Genomic DNA, 15,340 nt, shown 5'->3' on the forward strand with positions numbered 1-15,340 from the left:
AGAGAGAGACCGGTTCATGGTTGGGGGAAAGAAGCCTGAGAAAAGTTTACGTAAAAATCAGGGCTCGTCGCCTGTGTTTTAGGTTCGGGCTGGACCAGGCTCGGAGGAGTTAGTTGAGCACAAAGACCTTGAGCATCTTAGAAGTGCGGGTGCTTGCCGAAAGCTGGGGTGCATTTTGGGAGCGGGAGGAAGCGTGTTGTCGGTGTCCAGCGTCGCTCTGGAGCAGGAGGTTTAGTTAAACAGGAGCACAGAGCTCCCTGGGGAGAGTGGGGCGAGGGGAGCGGGTACCCGACCCACGTGTCCCAGAAACCAGGCAGCCCCTTCGTGCTGGAAAACTTGTTCGGCGTGTGATTATTTGGCTCAGTTTGTCCCAGGTAGCTCTGCTCTCTCTTTTCCTGGGATGAAAAAGGTAGTCTTTGCCAAAGCGCCCGGTGCCACGGGAGCTAGCCTCTTACGGTGGTGATATCCTCATTAGCTGAGCCTTTCTTTGAGAGCTACTCCGCCGTACATGTGCTCTTCTCCGCCTGGTGACTCTGTAGTTGGCAGGCACGAGGAGTGCGCGTGTGGCAGCCTACACGCACAGTTGGGGATTTTTTTATTGGTTTGTTTTAGTAAGAGCTGAAGTAGGAACATTAAATGTTTTATAAGGACAACGTATCTGGAGAACCGGTTCCTTTTCTGAATCTCCAAATGTATATGTGGTCAGCGCCTTCCCTCATTTACATGACTTTTATTTTTGCTTCATTCTGTGGTTCAGTTTTTATATCGGACTAGTGGCATTTTTGCTTCACTCAACATCTCCGCATTTATTGGAATTAGGATGTTTGAACTCGCTCTCTTCTGTTTCTTGTTAACAATTCTGTTTATGAAAGCTGCCAACATTTTATGTATTTTTCCTAAAATGACTGTTTTGCTGCTGGTGTTAGTGCTATGTTTCTTTATGGTAATATCAAATTATAAAATATTTTCCAAAGCCTCATATTGAGCAAAGGAAATAGTTATTAAAAGAGAGGCTGGGCCATTGTGGGTTTGTCCTGAAGTTGATTGTTTTGTGATGTCTTGAGATCTTCAGTGATGATTTTCTGGGCTTTTTTAGCTCATTTGTTTTTGTACCAAGCAGGCAATATTACCTTTTGTATGAATGAATGTGGTAATGGTGCAGATCTCTTCTGTGATTTTCTTCAGCTGTCTCAAATCTGGTGCTTTTATTTCACCTACTGTTCTACTCTGCTTTTGAGCAGCCTTCCGTTCTGTTACAGCTTTGAGACAGAACCGAAGGATTTTATTTAATGGAGACATTGCTTAAAATCATCTTGACGTAGCATTTAAAAAGACCCACAAAATCACAGGTGATCACTTAACACTGTAGCTTTTCGAAATGTTTGTATTGCTTCGTTGCACATTGTGTTTTGCTTTCTTTATTCATTGTTTATTGCTTTACAGTACAGTGAGCAGGTGTTAAACCTGCTAAAGAAAAATGCTTTTTATTAATACTATATGTTGGCATATCTGTGAGTTATGTGTACAAATATATTTTTATTTCTCTTTCTCAAACCTCTTTGAAATTCAAGAGAGATTTTTTTTACTTGGGTTTTTTTTTAATGCTGTAGTAGCAGAAGCCCATAGTGTTGTTGAGAGCTTTGTCCTTATTTCACAGATGCACTGGGAATTGTTTTTAATCTCCTTTCTGCTTTCCCATTACAGATGGTGATGACGACCCACAACTCTCCTGGGTGGCTTCATCTCCCTCCAGCAAAGATGTTGCATCACCCACTCAGATGATAGGAGATGGGTGTGATCTCGGCATCGGGGAGGAGGAAGGGGGGACTGGCCTGCCATATCCCTGTCAGTTTTGTGATAAGTCCTTCATTCGCCTGAGCTACCTTAAAAGGCACGAGCAGATCCACAGTGACAAACTACCTTTCAAATGCACCTACTGTAGCCGGCTTTTTAAGCACAAGAGAAGTAGGGATCGCCACATAAAGCTTCACACAGGGGATAAAAAGTACCATTGCCATGAATGCGAGGCTGCGTTCTCTCGCAGCGACCACCTCAAAATTCACCTGAAAACCCACAGCTCCAGCAAACCGTTCAAGTGTACTGTGTGTAAACGTGGGTTTTCATCTACCAGCTCATTGCAGAGTCACATGCAAGCTCATAAAAAGAACAAGGAACATATGGCAAAGACTGAGAAAGAGGTGAAGAAGGATGATTTTATGTGTGATTACTGTGAAGAGACATTCAGTCAGACTGAAGATTTGGAGAAGCACGTAATGACACGCCACCCACAGCTTTCCGAGAAGGCAGATTTGCAGTGTATTCATTGCCCTGAAGTATTTGCAGACGAAAACTCGCTGCTCTCACACATTCATCAAGCCCATGCCAACAAAAAACACAAGTGCCCTATGTGCCCGGAGCAGTTTTCTTCAGTGGAGGAAGTCTATTGCCACTTGGACAGCCACAGACAACCTGACTCCAGCAATCACAGCATCAGCCCTGACCCAGTCTTGGGGAGCGTGGCGTCCATGAGCAGCGCAACGCCCGACTCCAGCGCGTCGGTGGAAAGAGGTTCCACCCCAGATTCGACCTTAAAGCCTTTGAGGGGACAAAAGAAAATCAGGTCTGTGGACAGAGAGGAAGGCCAGAACTGGTCTAAAGTTACTTACAGCTGCCCATACTGCTCGAAGCGTGACTTCAACAGCCTTGCTGTTCTGGAGATCCACCTGAAGACTATTCATGCAGACAAACCTCAGCAAAGCCACACGTGCCAGATCTGCCTTGATTCCATGCCTACACTGTACAACTTGAATGAACACGTGAGAAAGGTGCACAAAAACCATGCCTATCCCATGATGCAGTTTAGCAACATTTCTGCCTTTCACTGTAACTACTGCCCGGAGATGTTTGCAGATATTAATAGCTTACAGGAGCACATCCGTATTACTCACTGCGGCCCAAATGCTACCCCTCAAGATGGCAACAACGCTTTCTTCTGTAACCAGTGCTCCATGGGCTTTCTGACCGAAGCAACCTTGACTGAGCATATTCAGCAGACTCACTGCAATGTAGGAAATTCAAAATTGGATTCCCCTGTCATTCAGCCAACACAGTCTTTTATGGAAGTTTATTCATGCCCTTATTGCACAAACTCCCCCATTTTTGGCTCCATCTTGAAGCTTACAAAGCATATTAAAGAAAACCACAAGAACATTCCTCTGGCACACAATAAGAAGTCAAAAGCAGAGCAGAGTCCAGTTTCTTCTGATGTTGAAGTCTCTTCCCCTAAAAGGCAACGGCTTTCTGCTAGCGTAAACTCAGTGTCTAATGGTGAATACCCATGTAATCAGTGTGATCTAAAGTTCTCAAATTTTGAAAGTTTTCAAACCCATTTAAAATTGCATTTGGAGTTGCTGTTGAGGAAACAGTCTTGCCCTCAGTGTAAAGAAGACTTTGATTCCCAGGAGTCTCTTCTGCAACATCTCACTGTACATTACATGACAACTTCAACTCATTATGTATGTGAGAGCTGTGACAAACAGTTTTCTTCGGTGGATGATTTGCAGAAGCATTTGTTGGACATGCATACTTTTGTGTTGTATCACTGCACCCTTTGCCAAGAAGTTTTTGATTCCAAGGTATCTATCCAAGTGCATCTGGCAGTCAAGCATAGCAATGAAAAGAAGATGTATCGTTGCACAGCCTGTAACTGGGATTTTAGGAAGGAGGTGGATCTCCAGATCCATGTGAAGCATAGTCACTTGGGGAATCCGTCAAAGTCTCACAAATGCATCTTCTGCGGTGAGACCTTTAGCACAGAGGTAGAACTGCAGTGCCACATCACAACTCACAGCAAAAAATACAATTGCAAATTTTGTAGCAAAGCTTTTCATGCCATCATCTTGCTTGAAAAGCACTTGCGGGAAAAACATTGTGTTTTTGATGCTAGCGCTGAAAATGGTACAGCTAATGGCATGACCCCAACAAATAAGAAGACAGAAGGGGCAGATATCCAGAACATGCTAATGAAGAATCCAGATACTTCCAACAGTCACGAAGCCAGTGAGGATGATGTAGATGCTTCTGAGCCCATGTATGGCTGTGACATTTGTGGGGCTGCCTACACTATGGAGGTCCTCTTGCAGAACCATCGTTTGAGAGATCATAACATCAGGCCTGGGGAGGATGACTGTTCTAGGAAGAAAGCAGAATTCATCAAAGGTAGCCACAAGTGTAATATCTGCTCAAGGACCTTTTTCTCAGAAAATGGCTTGAGAGAGCACATGCAGACCCATCGAGGCCCAGCTAAACACTACATGTGCCCCATCTGTGGGGAACGCTTCCCATCGCTCCTGACCCTGACGGAGCACAAAGTCACTCACAGCAAGAGTTTGGATACAGGGACATGTCGGATCTGCAAAATGCCGCTGCAGAGCGAGGAGGAATTTATCGAGCACTGCCAGATGCATCCAGATCTCAGAAACTCCCTGACCGGGTTTCGCTGTGTTGTCTGCATGCAGACGGTCACCTCTACCCTTGAGCTGAAAATTCATGGGACGTTCCATATGCAGAAATTGGCAGGAAACTCTGCAACCTCATCGCCCAATGGCCAGGCCTTGCAAAAACTCTACAAGTGTGCATTGTGCTTGAAGGAGTTCCGGAATAAGCAGGACTTGGTAAAGTTGGATGTGAATGGCCTTCCCTATGGCCTGTGTGCTGGATGCATGACCAGGAGCACCAATGGACAGTCTTCAGGCTTGACTCCACAGGAGGTGAACGAGAGACCGTGTGGCAGTCTGAGGTGTCCAGAGTGTAGTGTCAAATTTGAAAGTGCTGAAGACCTAGAAAGCCACATTCAGGTAGACCACCGAGACCTGACGCCTGAGACTAGTGGCCAAAGGAAAGGTACTCAGACGTCCCCTGTTCCCAGAGTAAGTACAGCTGAACTTTAAAATGTCTGAGGGATAAAATGTAGACCTTCGATGTGACTAAGAACTGATCCGATGTTCCTTTTTTTTTTTAAACTGTCACTTTATAGAATTACTTGTGCTACTATAGAAAGCAACAGAACAGAAGGAAAGCTGCAGTAACACACATAGAAAAATTCAATGTTACTCAGCCTTGCAGGCTCCTTGATTCCTAGTGGCAGCGCAACAGTTTTTTTATCATAAAACTGCCCTAGATTTACCATCAGAGAGCTGAGACGGTTGAATGGTGGGGATTGAGTTTGTCCATGAATTATGATGCTACTGAACTGGCAGATCTGGGAAAGCTGGGGCATTTCCATCAAGAAAGGAGATGCTGAGTACCCCAAACAAAACAAACCAAACAAATCTGATCTGTCATACTTGAGGAATGAGATTATTTCTTACTAGGGAACTAAACATGAGCTGGAGGATAAAAGAACTTTTGAGGAAAAATGTAGTGAATTCCACCCTGCCTGCCAAGTTCTCACCTAAAACAAATTTCTGTGTTAAAGAGCTTGTCCTTGTGGATGTCTGTCAGAGTGAACATATTGAGGCTACTTGGATGTCTGTGTCCATAAGCGTGTGCTTATGTGCGTGTGTGTGTGTATGATTTTAAAAGGATCTGCTTCATGGCCCTCCTGTAAGATAAGAAGTTTTCTTAGCAAATCTGGAAATTGTTGTCTAATGCAGGTTACATATAAGTGTGCTCTCCTTTAATGTTCGTAGACAGCCTGCTTTCCCATTTCTTAGCTTACAAGATACCTGGGAACATGCAGATCCAAGTAAGGTTTCAGAAGCCTACTCAAGAGATTAATATCATTTGCAGTTTATAGTCTTTTAAAATTATTTGTTGATGTTTTGGTTCAAGAATGGGCCAAGTCAGTCCTTCCTCTGTCAGGAACAGATGGAATGAGAAGTAGATTTTGGAAATCTTCTCAGGAGACCAACAGCAGACACATCTGAGTATTGATATCATCTGACATTTTTAATTAAACATGATGGGGTGAGATTTTCAAAAGTATCTAAGGAAATTAGGCACCCAACTCCTAATGAATAATTCCAGCCGTGGATGCCTGTTTATGTCAATCTGCTAATTAAAGCACCCACAAAAACATCTTACTGCATTAAAGAACCAGAAAATACTATTCAGCTAGAACACCAGAGGCTCAGGAAGTAATAGAAGACCCTAAGTACATCCTGAGGACACAGGCTGAGATGCCTCAAATAGAGCTGGTGTAGGCTGTGTCCCCAGCGGGACTTGTTAGGTGCAGCTCAGCGCTGGGGCATGCGGGGCAGCAGCGTCCGGCCGAGCCGGGCTGTGCATGGCCAGCTCGGAGCATGGCACTGCCTGCCCCAGCACCCGCTGGCCTCAATGCCCCGGTCCAGACTTCTGAGCGAATCCCACAGAAAGTTTAATTTCTTTTTTTTTTTTTTTTTAATGCTTTTTTAGTAAAACAACTGGATATTGTTCCCTCTGGGTGTGGTGAATGTGTGACTAAGCCTCCAGGCACACACACCTAATTCTGCAGAAGAACGAGGAATGGAAATATCCCTCCTTCAGTGTGATACCTTTTGAGAGTTTGGCTGGGGCTCTGGCTAGGTCATTCTCCTTCCTCCTCCTCAGGCCTTTATTTCCTTCTAAATTCTTTAAAACACCTCTGTTCTCTTAGGACTAATTCTTACTTCATATGGCTGTGCCTTTCGCCCAAAGTATTACCTTTTCTTTCCTATCAGCTATCAGAAGCAGAATACATTGCCATTTTCTGCTCTTATTTCTTGCTTTAACTCTTTCTTTTCAGTGACAGTTTCCATGCTTGTTCTCTCAGGGGAGAGTTTTAACTTCTTCAATAAGGTAAATGCTTTGAATTTCATCCCATGAGGAAAGGTCTTAGTTCCTTTGTAGAAGATAATGAAAAATCAGCATTTGTGATGATGGCAAATGGTACCTTCAACAGGTGTCTATGGCCTGCACGTATGCTAATATTGGAGACCTTTGTAGTATGCATCCCAGGAACAGATATATTGTTATTAGGAAGAATTCATTATCTTACCCTTCATTATATGTACAAGACCTGAATTCTGATATCAGTTCACGTGGAAAATGGTGGTGTTTCACTCAGGCTTCTCAAGGCAATGAGTGCCCTCTGTGTCTGCCTAGCACAGGAGTTTTCGAAGAATTACGCTGTCTTTTAAATGGTGATAAAACCCTGTATTTCAAGAATAGCATTTACTTAACTTCATTCGCTTCACAGCAAAGCTAAGCAAGTTGAACACAATCTTTCTTGTCCTCTTGTTAGCATGCTGCGCACAGGTAAAATACCATTTTACTGGAGCAATCTTAAGTGCACAATGCATGTAGAGTAATCTGCAGATGTCCAGACAAGAGCTGCTTCTCTCCAATTCTTGAGCACTTCTACATTTCTTTTTTAAACACCTTATTGATTTTTGTTTCTTAAACAGAAAAGCAGTTGAAAATTAGGACAAGGTACAGTCAGAAAGAAAATATAGGGAGATTATATACTTCAAGGCATATACTTCAGAGTAAGGAAGAATAAGCCAAATGAAATCCAAGGAAATGGAAACAGTGATGATGATGTACAAAATACGTAACTTCTTTGAATGTTGGAAATCACTCTGTCAGCAGTTATACTTCTTGAACGGAAGAAGAGAGTGTGGAAGCCTAGGGGAATTTCAGAAAAAAACTTAAAAGATCATTTAACCCCAAAGTGGAAGGAATGAGGAAAATAAATATTAGCTCTTGATCAATAAAAAGTGAAAATATTTGGGAGGAAAAACAAGATATTGAGCAGGAGAAAAAAATCATTCCTTTTTACTGTATGTATTTATGTTCACATATGTACGCACATGGATAGAGCACCACAAAGGGAGTATGAATATTTTGTTCTATTTTGTTTGGGGGTTTTACTATTGAATTTTTGGAGGTTTTGTTCTGAAAATCAGTTGGAGACAGCTAGATGAGGATCAAAAAGCACTCAGAATTGCTTGGCAGTTTTGTGGTTGTTTTTTTTTATATCCATAAGAATGAAAAAGAAAGCACATAACCCTTGAACCTTCTGTTCCGTTTTCTTCACTTACATTTTAGTATGGCAAACAACCAGGAAGAAATATCTATGAATTCATTGCCTGTGGTTCTAGGGTATCTAGCTAGGATCTAATCACGATGATCAATAAAGGTAGATTTCCAGAAAGATGAAGTTTTTGCTTCCTGTACATGGAAACATCTGCATCAGAGGATTTGTATTAGGAGATTTTAAGTGAAGCTGATGGTCTTCTATATGGAACATCACTAAGAGGAATAAATAAAATATGCCTTTTTAGCAAAAGGTTGGTCTAACATCAATTTGTGTTTAATTCTTATAGTTAGTTCTACATGAGCTATTCTTTTTGGGTAGGACTGAAAGGATATTTTTAGATGAGCATCACAAGTGGAGGTCCCATTCTGGTATCTGGCACATATATAGCTTGAGACCTTTTTTTGTTCTATTATGATCGCATTAGAGGTAATGCTTTAATTTTTTTGAACATATTTCTGTGCGTAGGAGCTTCAGTTTTGAATACATTTTATTAATTCCTTTTAACACGTCTTCTAGAGGAACGTGCATGTCTTGAGAAACATTACTAGTTGTTTAGTCTTGAGATTTGTCATTGCCTCTTGTAATACTGGAAACAGTCACGTTTCTGGCTGCTCTTTCTCTTACAATGAATTTATCCTTATTTTGTGCCATAGTTATCATGAACAATGCTTGTTTAATGTTGACAATGGCAAATGCTTACTCTTCAACTAAATTTCCATCTTGAATGGTCTTACTATATTTAGCCCACCTAGGTTATTTGGACTGAAGAAGCAAAGGAGGTGGCATAGAAAGTTGGAAGAACTAATCCTGTTGGGCTCTTTATTCAGTTCCTTTTCTCCTGCACACTTTCTTGGACTCAATTCCTTCTCTTTGTTCTCCCCCGCACCCCTTCTCTTCCCTTGTAAATCCACTTGAATGGAGGAATATTTTCTTTGTAGAACAGGAAACCATTTCCAGATTTGAAGGAGGACAGTCTGGAAAACCCATGGGAACAATAGTTACTTCACAAAAGAAGCCAGAACCCTCTGTTGTTAATACTACTATGTTGTGCCAAAATTAGAATTGAGTATCTTGACTTAATGGGGATTGAGCTCTCGGCTGAATGCCTGCTTGTCTGGTCTCTTATGTCACCTAGATGCCATCACCTAGACTCTGTTAGCTCCTCAGAGTCTGGGTACCTTTGTTGTCACCACACGTCAAGGTGAAACTTTAAAAATAGATAATGGATCTATTAATAATGCTTGTGAAGCCATGATACCCACAAAAAGGGTAGCAGAAGATCATATTTGGTGCCACAAAACCCACAACCTTGCATTAGAACTAGTGGTCCCCATTTACTAAGAATGGAAGTCTGGTTTTGTCACAGTCTTTTAAAGAGAATTATTAATGAGCCAAAAATTCATCTCTTCCATCTCTCGCCTATACATTTGAGTGCCAATCTAGCTATAGTAATTTCGTGGCCTGTATGAGGCCGTTTATAAACCTCACGCCATATCAAGTGGGGTACCCTATCACAAGAGCCATCGCCACAGTTGAACTGTGCTTTTGCATGCATGTGTCACAGCTGAGGCTAAAGATAATACTCAGAGGAAGTCTGAAATCTGCCGTCTTCTCTGAGGGGTGGTCATGCCAAGCGGAGTGTTTTATAAGTTTGTGAAATGGTGTGGAGGAGTTTGCACTGGGTCTGTGGGTAAACAAAGACATCCTGTCTCCAGATCTGTTAGTAAGTAGCTTTCAGAAGCACCGAAATCAATTAAAAAAAAATATGAATCATTTGTCTGTGTTTAATATAACTTTAAAGGTTTGAAATAGAGTTGAGCTGAAATATTGTCCTTCTTAGCTAGTTACTTAGGGAGCCCTCATAACAGAGATAAGTGTTGAACAAGGCCCAGAACTTAGTCAGCTTTGAAGTTTTAAAGAAGAGGAAGGTTTCAAGTTTTAAATGTGACCACATGAATCGTTCACCGCCCAATCCCATTTTTCTTTTCCAAGAGTTTTTGTGTATTGTTTTGTTTTTAAAGTTAGGAGCCCTCAGCATGTGTATGCCAGCGTGTTTGAGAGGACGTGTGGACGTATGTGTGCTGTGCTCGTCTGCCGGAATAGATTCCCAAGAAAGAGTGCTGCAGAAATCCAGCTGCTTTTCCATTAACAGCCTTGATTTCTGAATGGACTCCAGGAGGATACTTTCTTGAGCTGCCTAGGGATAACTAGCCAATCCAGACTATTTCCTTTTATATGGTTGGCTGTGTCAGGTTTCGGCCAATGGAGTATAGCCCTCTCCTATTATCATGTTAATCACCCATTGTTATTTTAGCCTAGAAAGCCCTGCCTATGTGCAAACACATACTGCGTGCAGAATTCGGGGAATACGCATAACATCCATAGGCTGGTGCATTTGTTATTATGGTATTACAGCCTGTTCATTAACCTCCAGCAGGCTAACTTGTTGCCACTGATGACATGGGAAGTAGTTAAGAAGCTCTCGGCAGCACCTAATTTGTTCTTTCCTCAGCAGGTGCTCGAGGAAATTGGATCCCATGCGCGGAGGGGGTGACAGCAACTCCTCTGTTTAACTCAAAACTTCTGACTTATTACTGCTGTCCTAAAAATGGGATTCTATATGTAGGTGTGGGGTGGAGGCTGTACAAAAAAACCTAACGTGCATCTAAAGTGCGCAAAAAATACACACAAAATATTTTGCTTCAAAACAGTTGAGAGGGTGTTGTTCACTGAATTGGGTTTCTCAGTGCTTATGGCTTGGGACTCCTATCCATTCCTCAGCTAACTGAGCTTGTGGCCAGCGCGTGCAGATTTCACCTATGTTCTGCTGCCATCCGCTCTAGCTGTAAGGATACGGACCACATGCTCATGCTCGTGCTCATGCCTGGTGGCAAGTGTTGCAGTAAGGTTCTTCTCTAGGAAGAAGTAGACACAAAAGGCCCACTTTTTCTAAATTGCATGTCAAAAGATCTCTATTTACATAGCATATTCCCATGCAGTAATTGAGCATGCACATTAAACCAAAGCACTGTACGTCTGCTTTGGCAAATGAGAGTTTTTGCAAGTGTACAAAAGCTTAGCATCAGTGTTTTGGTTTTTTCCTAACTTGGATGTCTAACTTGTCAACATGCATTTTCATTTCTACAAATGATTTCTTGGATTTTTTCCTGTCATGTTGCACGAGTACACTCACCACTGTCAATCTGAGTGCAAACCCCATTTTCCCTATTTGAATAAATGGTTCATGTAGTTGCCTCTTCACGCTATCTCCTGACTTCTGCAGCTAAGCCTCCCTGGTATGACTTTGAGACGGAGAAAATACACCACAGATTGTGCTAGGAAACCAGACTTTGTGGTAATGCAGTTTTTCCAGGATTTCTGATGTGGGAGACCATTACAAAATGTATTTTTTCCTTTTGTCCTTCACTTCCCCAGGTAACTATAGGTGTTTTGCCTACTGTATTTTGGTTTTAACTAAAGAAGGATTTTTTTGAGAAATTTGATCTTTTTCTGAAAAAACGGTTACCTTTCAATGTCTTTCATTTCACTCTACAGGAATTTTTACTGCAATGGGTTAAATGACACGAGCAACCTGATTATGGCTGAAGTACTCAATCAGATTTTCAACTACTATAATTTGAAATTTTTCAAGTTGAAATTAAAAATTCTCCTAGAGCAGGCTGATAATTAGAGATTGTAGTCGTGGTCCCAGAGAAGCCCAGCCCAACTTGGTGTCTTGTTGGGGATAAATGAGCAGAAAAGGCCTCAGTGGAGGAAAGTTGAAGCACGTAACATGCTATATTCATGATCACACTTGCCTTATGCTACAGTGCAGTTTTCTCTAATCTCTTTTTGGTTATTAAACAGAAAAAGACCTATCAATGCATCAAGTGCCAGATGACCTTTGAGAATGAGAGAGAGATACAAATCCATGTCGCTAACCATATGATTGGTAAGACATTCTTTAAACTAGGCCACTCATCGGCTGCTTGTTTTTTGCTACTCTTTGAAATTCACTATTCTAATAACTTGTTAATATTCATGCTGTAATTTATTTTTTTTATCTTTCAAGGAAAATGATTTTGATGTAATGATTCTTCACTTCAAAGCTTTTTAAATATGTGGTTATAAAAGTGTTACTGCTGAGCTTTTTTCCTTATCCTTTTGAGTCCTCGTGTAGCATTTTCATTTATATTAAAATCAAACTTTTGACAGTATCTTCCATTTGATAGCATAAATTTCTCTCTATCCATGTAAAAAGTACTTGCCAGTTGTCAACCACTTAGGAGCAATTATGTTTCAATTTTGTATGTCATGACATTGAATAGATTTAACTGCTAGCATTTTCCCAGCTAAGTGTGGTGAATTCCTGAGGAACACTGTCAAAACAAAACACTTACAGAGTTATTTCAGTGGGTTTTTGCTTCTTTTTCCAACAATTCTGGACTTCAGAAAGTTCAACTTTTCAGACATACAAGTGTTTTAAAAATCAGTGCTTGTCTACCTTCTACTACAGTCCTGTCGCAAGAGTTTGTAGTAAAGTGTTATTGTAATCCGATGGGTTGTATTTCTGCTGCAGCTGTATGATTGCTTTTCTGATGAACGCAAAGAAATGTTTTTCCTGTCTGTACAGATGTTATAAATATATACGTTGGCCCAAGAGGTCAGTTTATTTTGATGCATAGACCACAAAGGAGTTACTCACACATGCCACTGTAGGCATATGTTGGATGAGATCCTTCAAGGACCCTACAGCACACTCTGTGTGTCTCGTATGTTCACATGCAGCATTTATCTCCTATAAGCATAATGGTTTTCCTTCAACAATTTTACATTTAGGAAACTATTCTGCCATCATTGCATGTATGTAACTCCTATTATCTTTGAAGTGAATTATGCATAAATACCAGAGAGACAGAAACACGGACTGACGCAGTCTTCGCACCCCCATGCCCAAATGAAAAATATACATGTCAGTCACAATAATTTTCATCCGAGAGCCAGGCAGGAGTTTGAAATCAATGTCAAGCAGGTTAAGATGAAGATATCTAAAAATGTTTGCTTTTGTAGCAGGTGTTAATGTAATCTCTTGTTTGCAAGCTTGAAGAGTGAGATCCTTGTTAATTGGACCATAGTGATTTCATGTAGCTCCCCCCTAGATTTTTTTTTAAGAAGCCTGAAAGAAAGAAGTCCGTAGGCAAGCTTAGCGCTTGTTTCAACTTAATTTGTGATCCAGTAGCTAATAAATGATTTTTAAATACAAAGGTCATGAAGTGCTGAATTAAGGTTCTGCTTGATTCGAATGGGGAATTCTTTTTCCTCTTGGAAAGATGTAATTTGTTCATTTCCCAGTAACTTATGTGTGAAGTTTATTTACGTATACCCCCAAATTAGTGCTGTCTGGAATAATACGCAATGATATATGTGACATTGCAAGGTTCACTATTAGTGGTGCTGGAAAACAGAAGGCAGAGGAGGCTGAGAAAAGTGTGGTGCTGCTTTTTGTGAAAACTGTACCTCTTGTTTCCTTGAAGCTGTACGTAAGTTATTATACATATTTGGAAGAACTCTGTATAAATACAAAGGTGCATACAGACTTAGTTCCGTACACCTAGAACATTGTAAATACCAGGATGTGGTAAAAAAATGTGTGATTATTCCATTGTGGTATCATGTCTTTGTGTCGCTTTGCTGAGATATGGACTGAGAACATTCATTAAATTCAAGTCATCACTTTTTTTTTTTGGTGCAGTTTAAGAAAGAGTGAAGTATAGAAACCTTTAATGTGGAGCCAGGCTTCCTCCTGCTGTGGGCATCTCAGTTCACAAGGCACTTGGGGCCCCCTCTCCTTCGGGATGTGTGGCTGCTTCCGAAAAGGTGTTGTCAGTGAGTCTGCTGTTGGTATTTGCTCTTTACTGGAGAATACTGAAGGGGAAAGGAGAGACTAGATATCGCTGACTAGATATCAACTTTTTTCCAGTGATAAATGCTGTGCAGATTTTTTTTGTTAATTTGCATAGTGCTGGGTCAGTAATAGTAAGGAGAGTGATGGATTCCCTCTTGGGCAATCCTGTGCCCTTTGTTCAAAGCCCAAGAGCCCTGAGCCCTTACTCAGGCCGTAGGAGAGACGGGCACATGCCTCCTTACTGCTCAGGCTGCTTTATCACTTATAAAATAAGGGGTGCAAGAGTTTCCCTTCTGTGTGTTAGACCAAGTCTAGCCAGATGGGCAGCGAGAGAAAGAAGCTAATATAGCTGTTCCTGCAGCCCAGGTCTGTGTCACAGGACTTATTAATGTCATCGTTGTCAATTTAAGATCTACAGATGAGGATTTGTTTGTGCTGGGGGGACACTGAGATCCCAGGGTGAACATACAGGTGTTTTGAGGGCGGGGGGGAGCTTGCCCTTAGACTGTGTCGCCTCAGGAGCTTAGGGTTGGATCCATCTCAATGAACTTGTATCTGTCTACAATTAAGGTGTCTGGTTTAATATAGTCATTGAGATGCTGTCTGGGGACAATGAATGATTGATACCAATCTAAGATAAGAGTTTGAGTAGGATAAGCATTTCCAGGGAGAGATTTTTATCTCTTCTTTGAATTTGAAGTGAGCCAAGACAATGAAGTTAGCCTTGACATGTAATTTTTAGGTAAAAAAACCCTTGGCTTTTGGTAATCCAAGACCTCTCAGCAGCACTTTGTTCTCATACTTTGAGAAACACAAAATCAATAGTTGAGGTATCCTAAGCACTTGCTTCATTTTATTCTGCTGCAGTGACTGTCAACAAAGGAATCCCTGCTCTGTAGCAGTGTCACCTCTTAAGTATCAGTGTCCGTAATATGATTAAAGAATTCAGTTATTCCTTATATCGTAGTCTTAAGAAGTGCATCCAGTTAAGTTGGCTGTGCCTCCCTCTTCAACCTCTTGGCTTCTCAGCCTGCAGTCGGAGGCCCTGCTAATAATTCATGGAGGTAGGGGGTATATTTTTTTCAAAGCAGTATGCAGGGAATTTCCAGTGCTACTCCCACACACCGCTTTGAAAAATTACCCTTCTGCACTCTAGCCCTTCATATCCTGTGCACAAACACAGAGGCATATTGGGTCCTGTGCAGGGTCCCGGGGGAAGGCGCAGGCTGGATACATCCCCAAAGGAGGTAAATGGTAGATGTTTTGTTTCATTTTACACTGGGGCCTGTAGGAGGTCTGTAAGCAGCAGCACAGACCTCCTCAGCTGTGGTTAGCCAGGAAGGGATCTGTTTAGAAATGTTTTCAGCCGGGGGGGG

At 41.6% G+C, this 15,340-nt stretch overlaps 1 protein-coding gene across 1 annotated transcript in view; it reads left to right on the forward strand.

Moving 5' to 3' along the window:
* Window positions 1-15,340, forward strand: part of ZNF423 (zinc finger protein 423) — a 192,716-nt gene that overhangs the window by 89,843 nt on the left and 87,533 nt on the right. The window contains exons 3-4 of the mRNA XM_009885072.1: window positions 1,705-4,928; window positions 11,927-12,011. Of these exons, the coding sequence (XP_009883374.1) occupies window positions 1,705-4,928; window positions 11,927-12,011 (3,309 nt within the window). The remainder of the gene's footprint in view (window positions 1-1,704; window positions 4,929-11,926; window positions 12,012-15,340) is intronic.

Source organism: Charadrius vociferus, unplaced genomic scaffold (assembly GCF_000708025.1).
Source record: "Charadrius vociferus isolate BGI_N301 unplaced genomic scaffold, ASM70802v2 scaffold475, whole genome shotgun sequence".
Classification (NCBI taxonomy): domain Eukaryota; kingdom Metazoa; phylum Chordata; class Aves; order Charadriiformes; family Charadriidae; genus Charadrius; species Charadrius vociferus.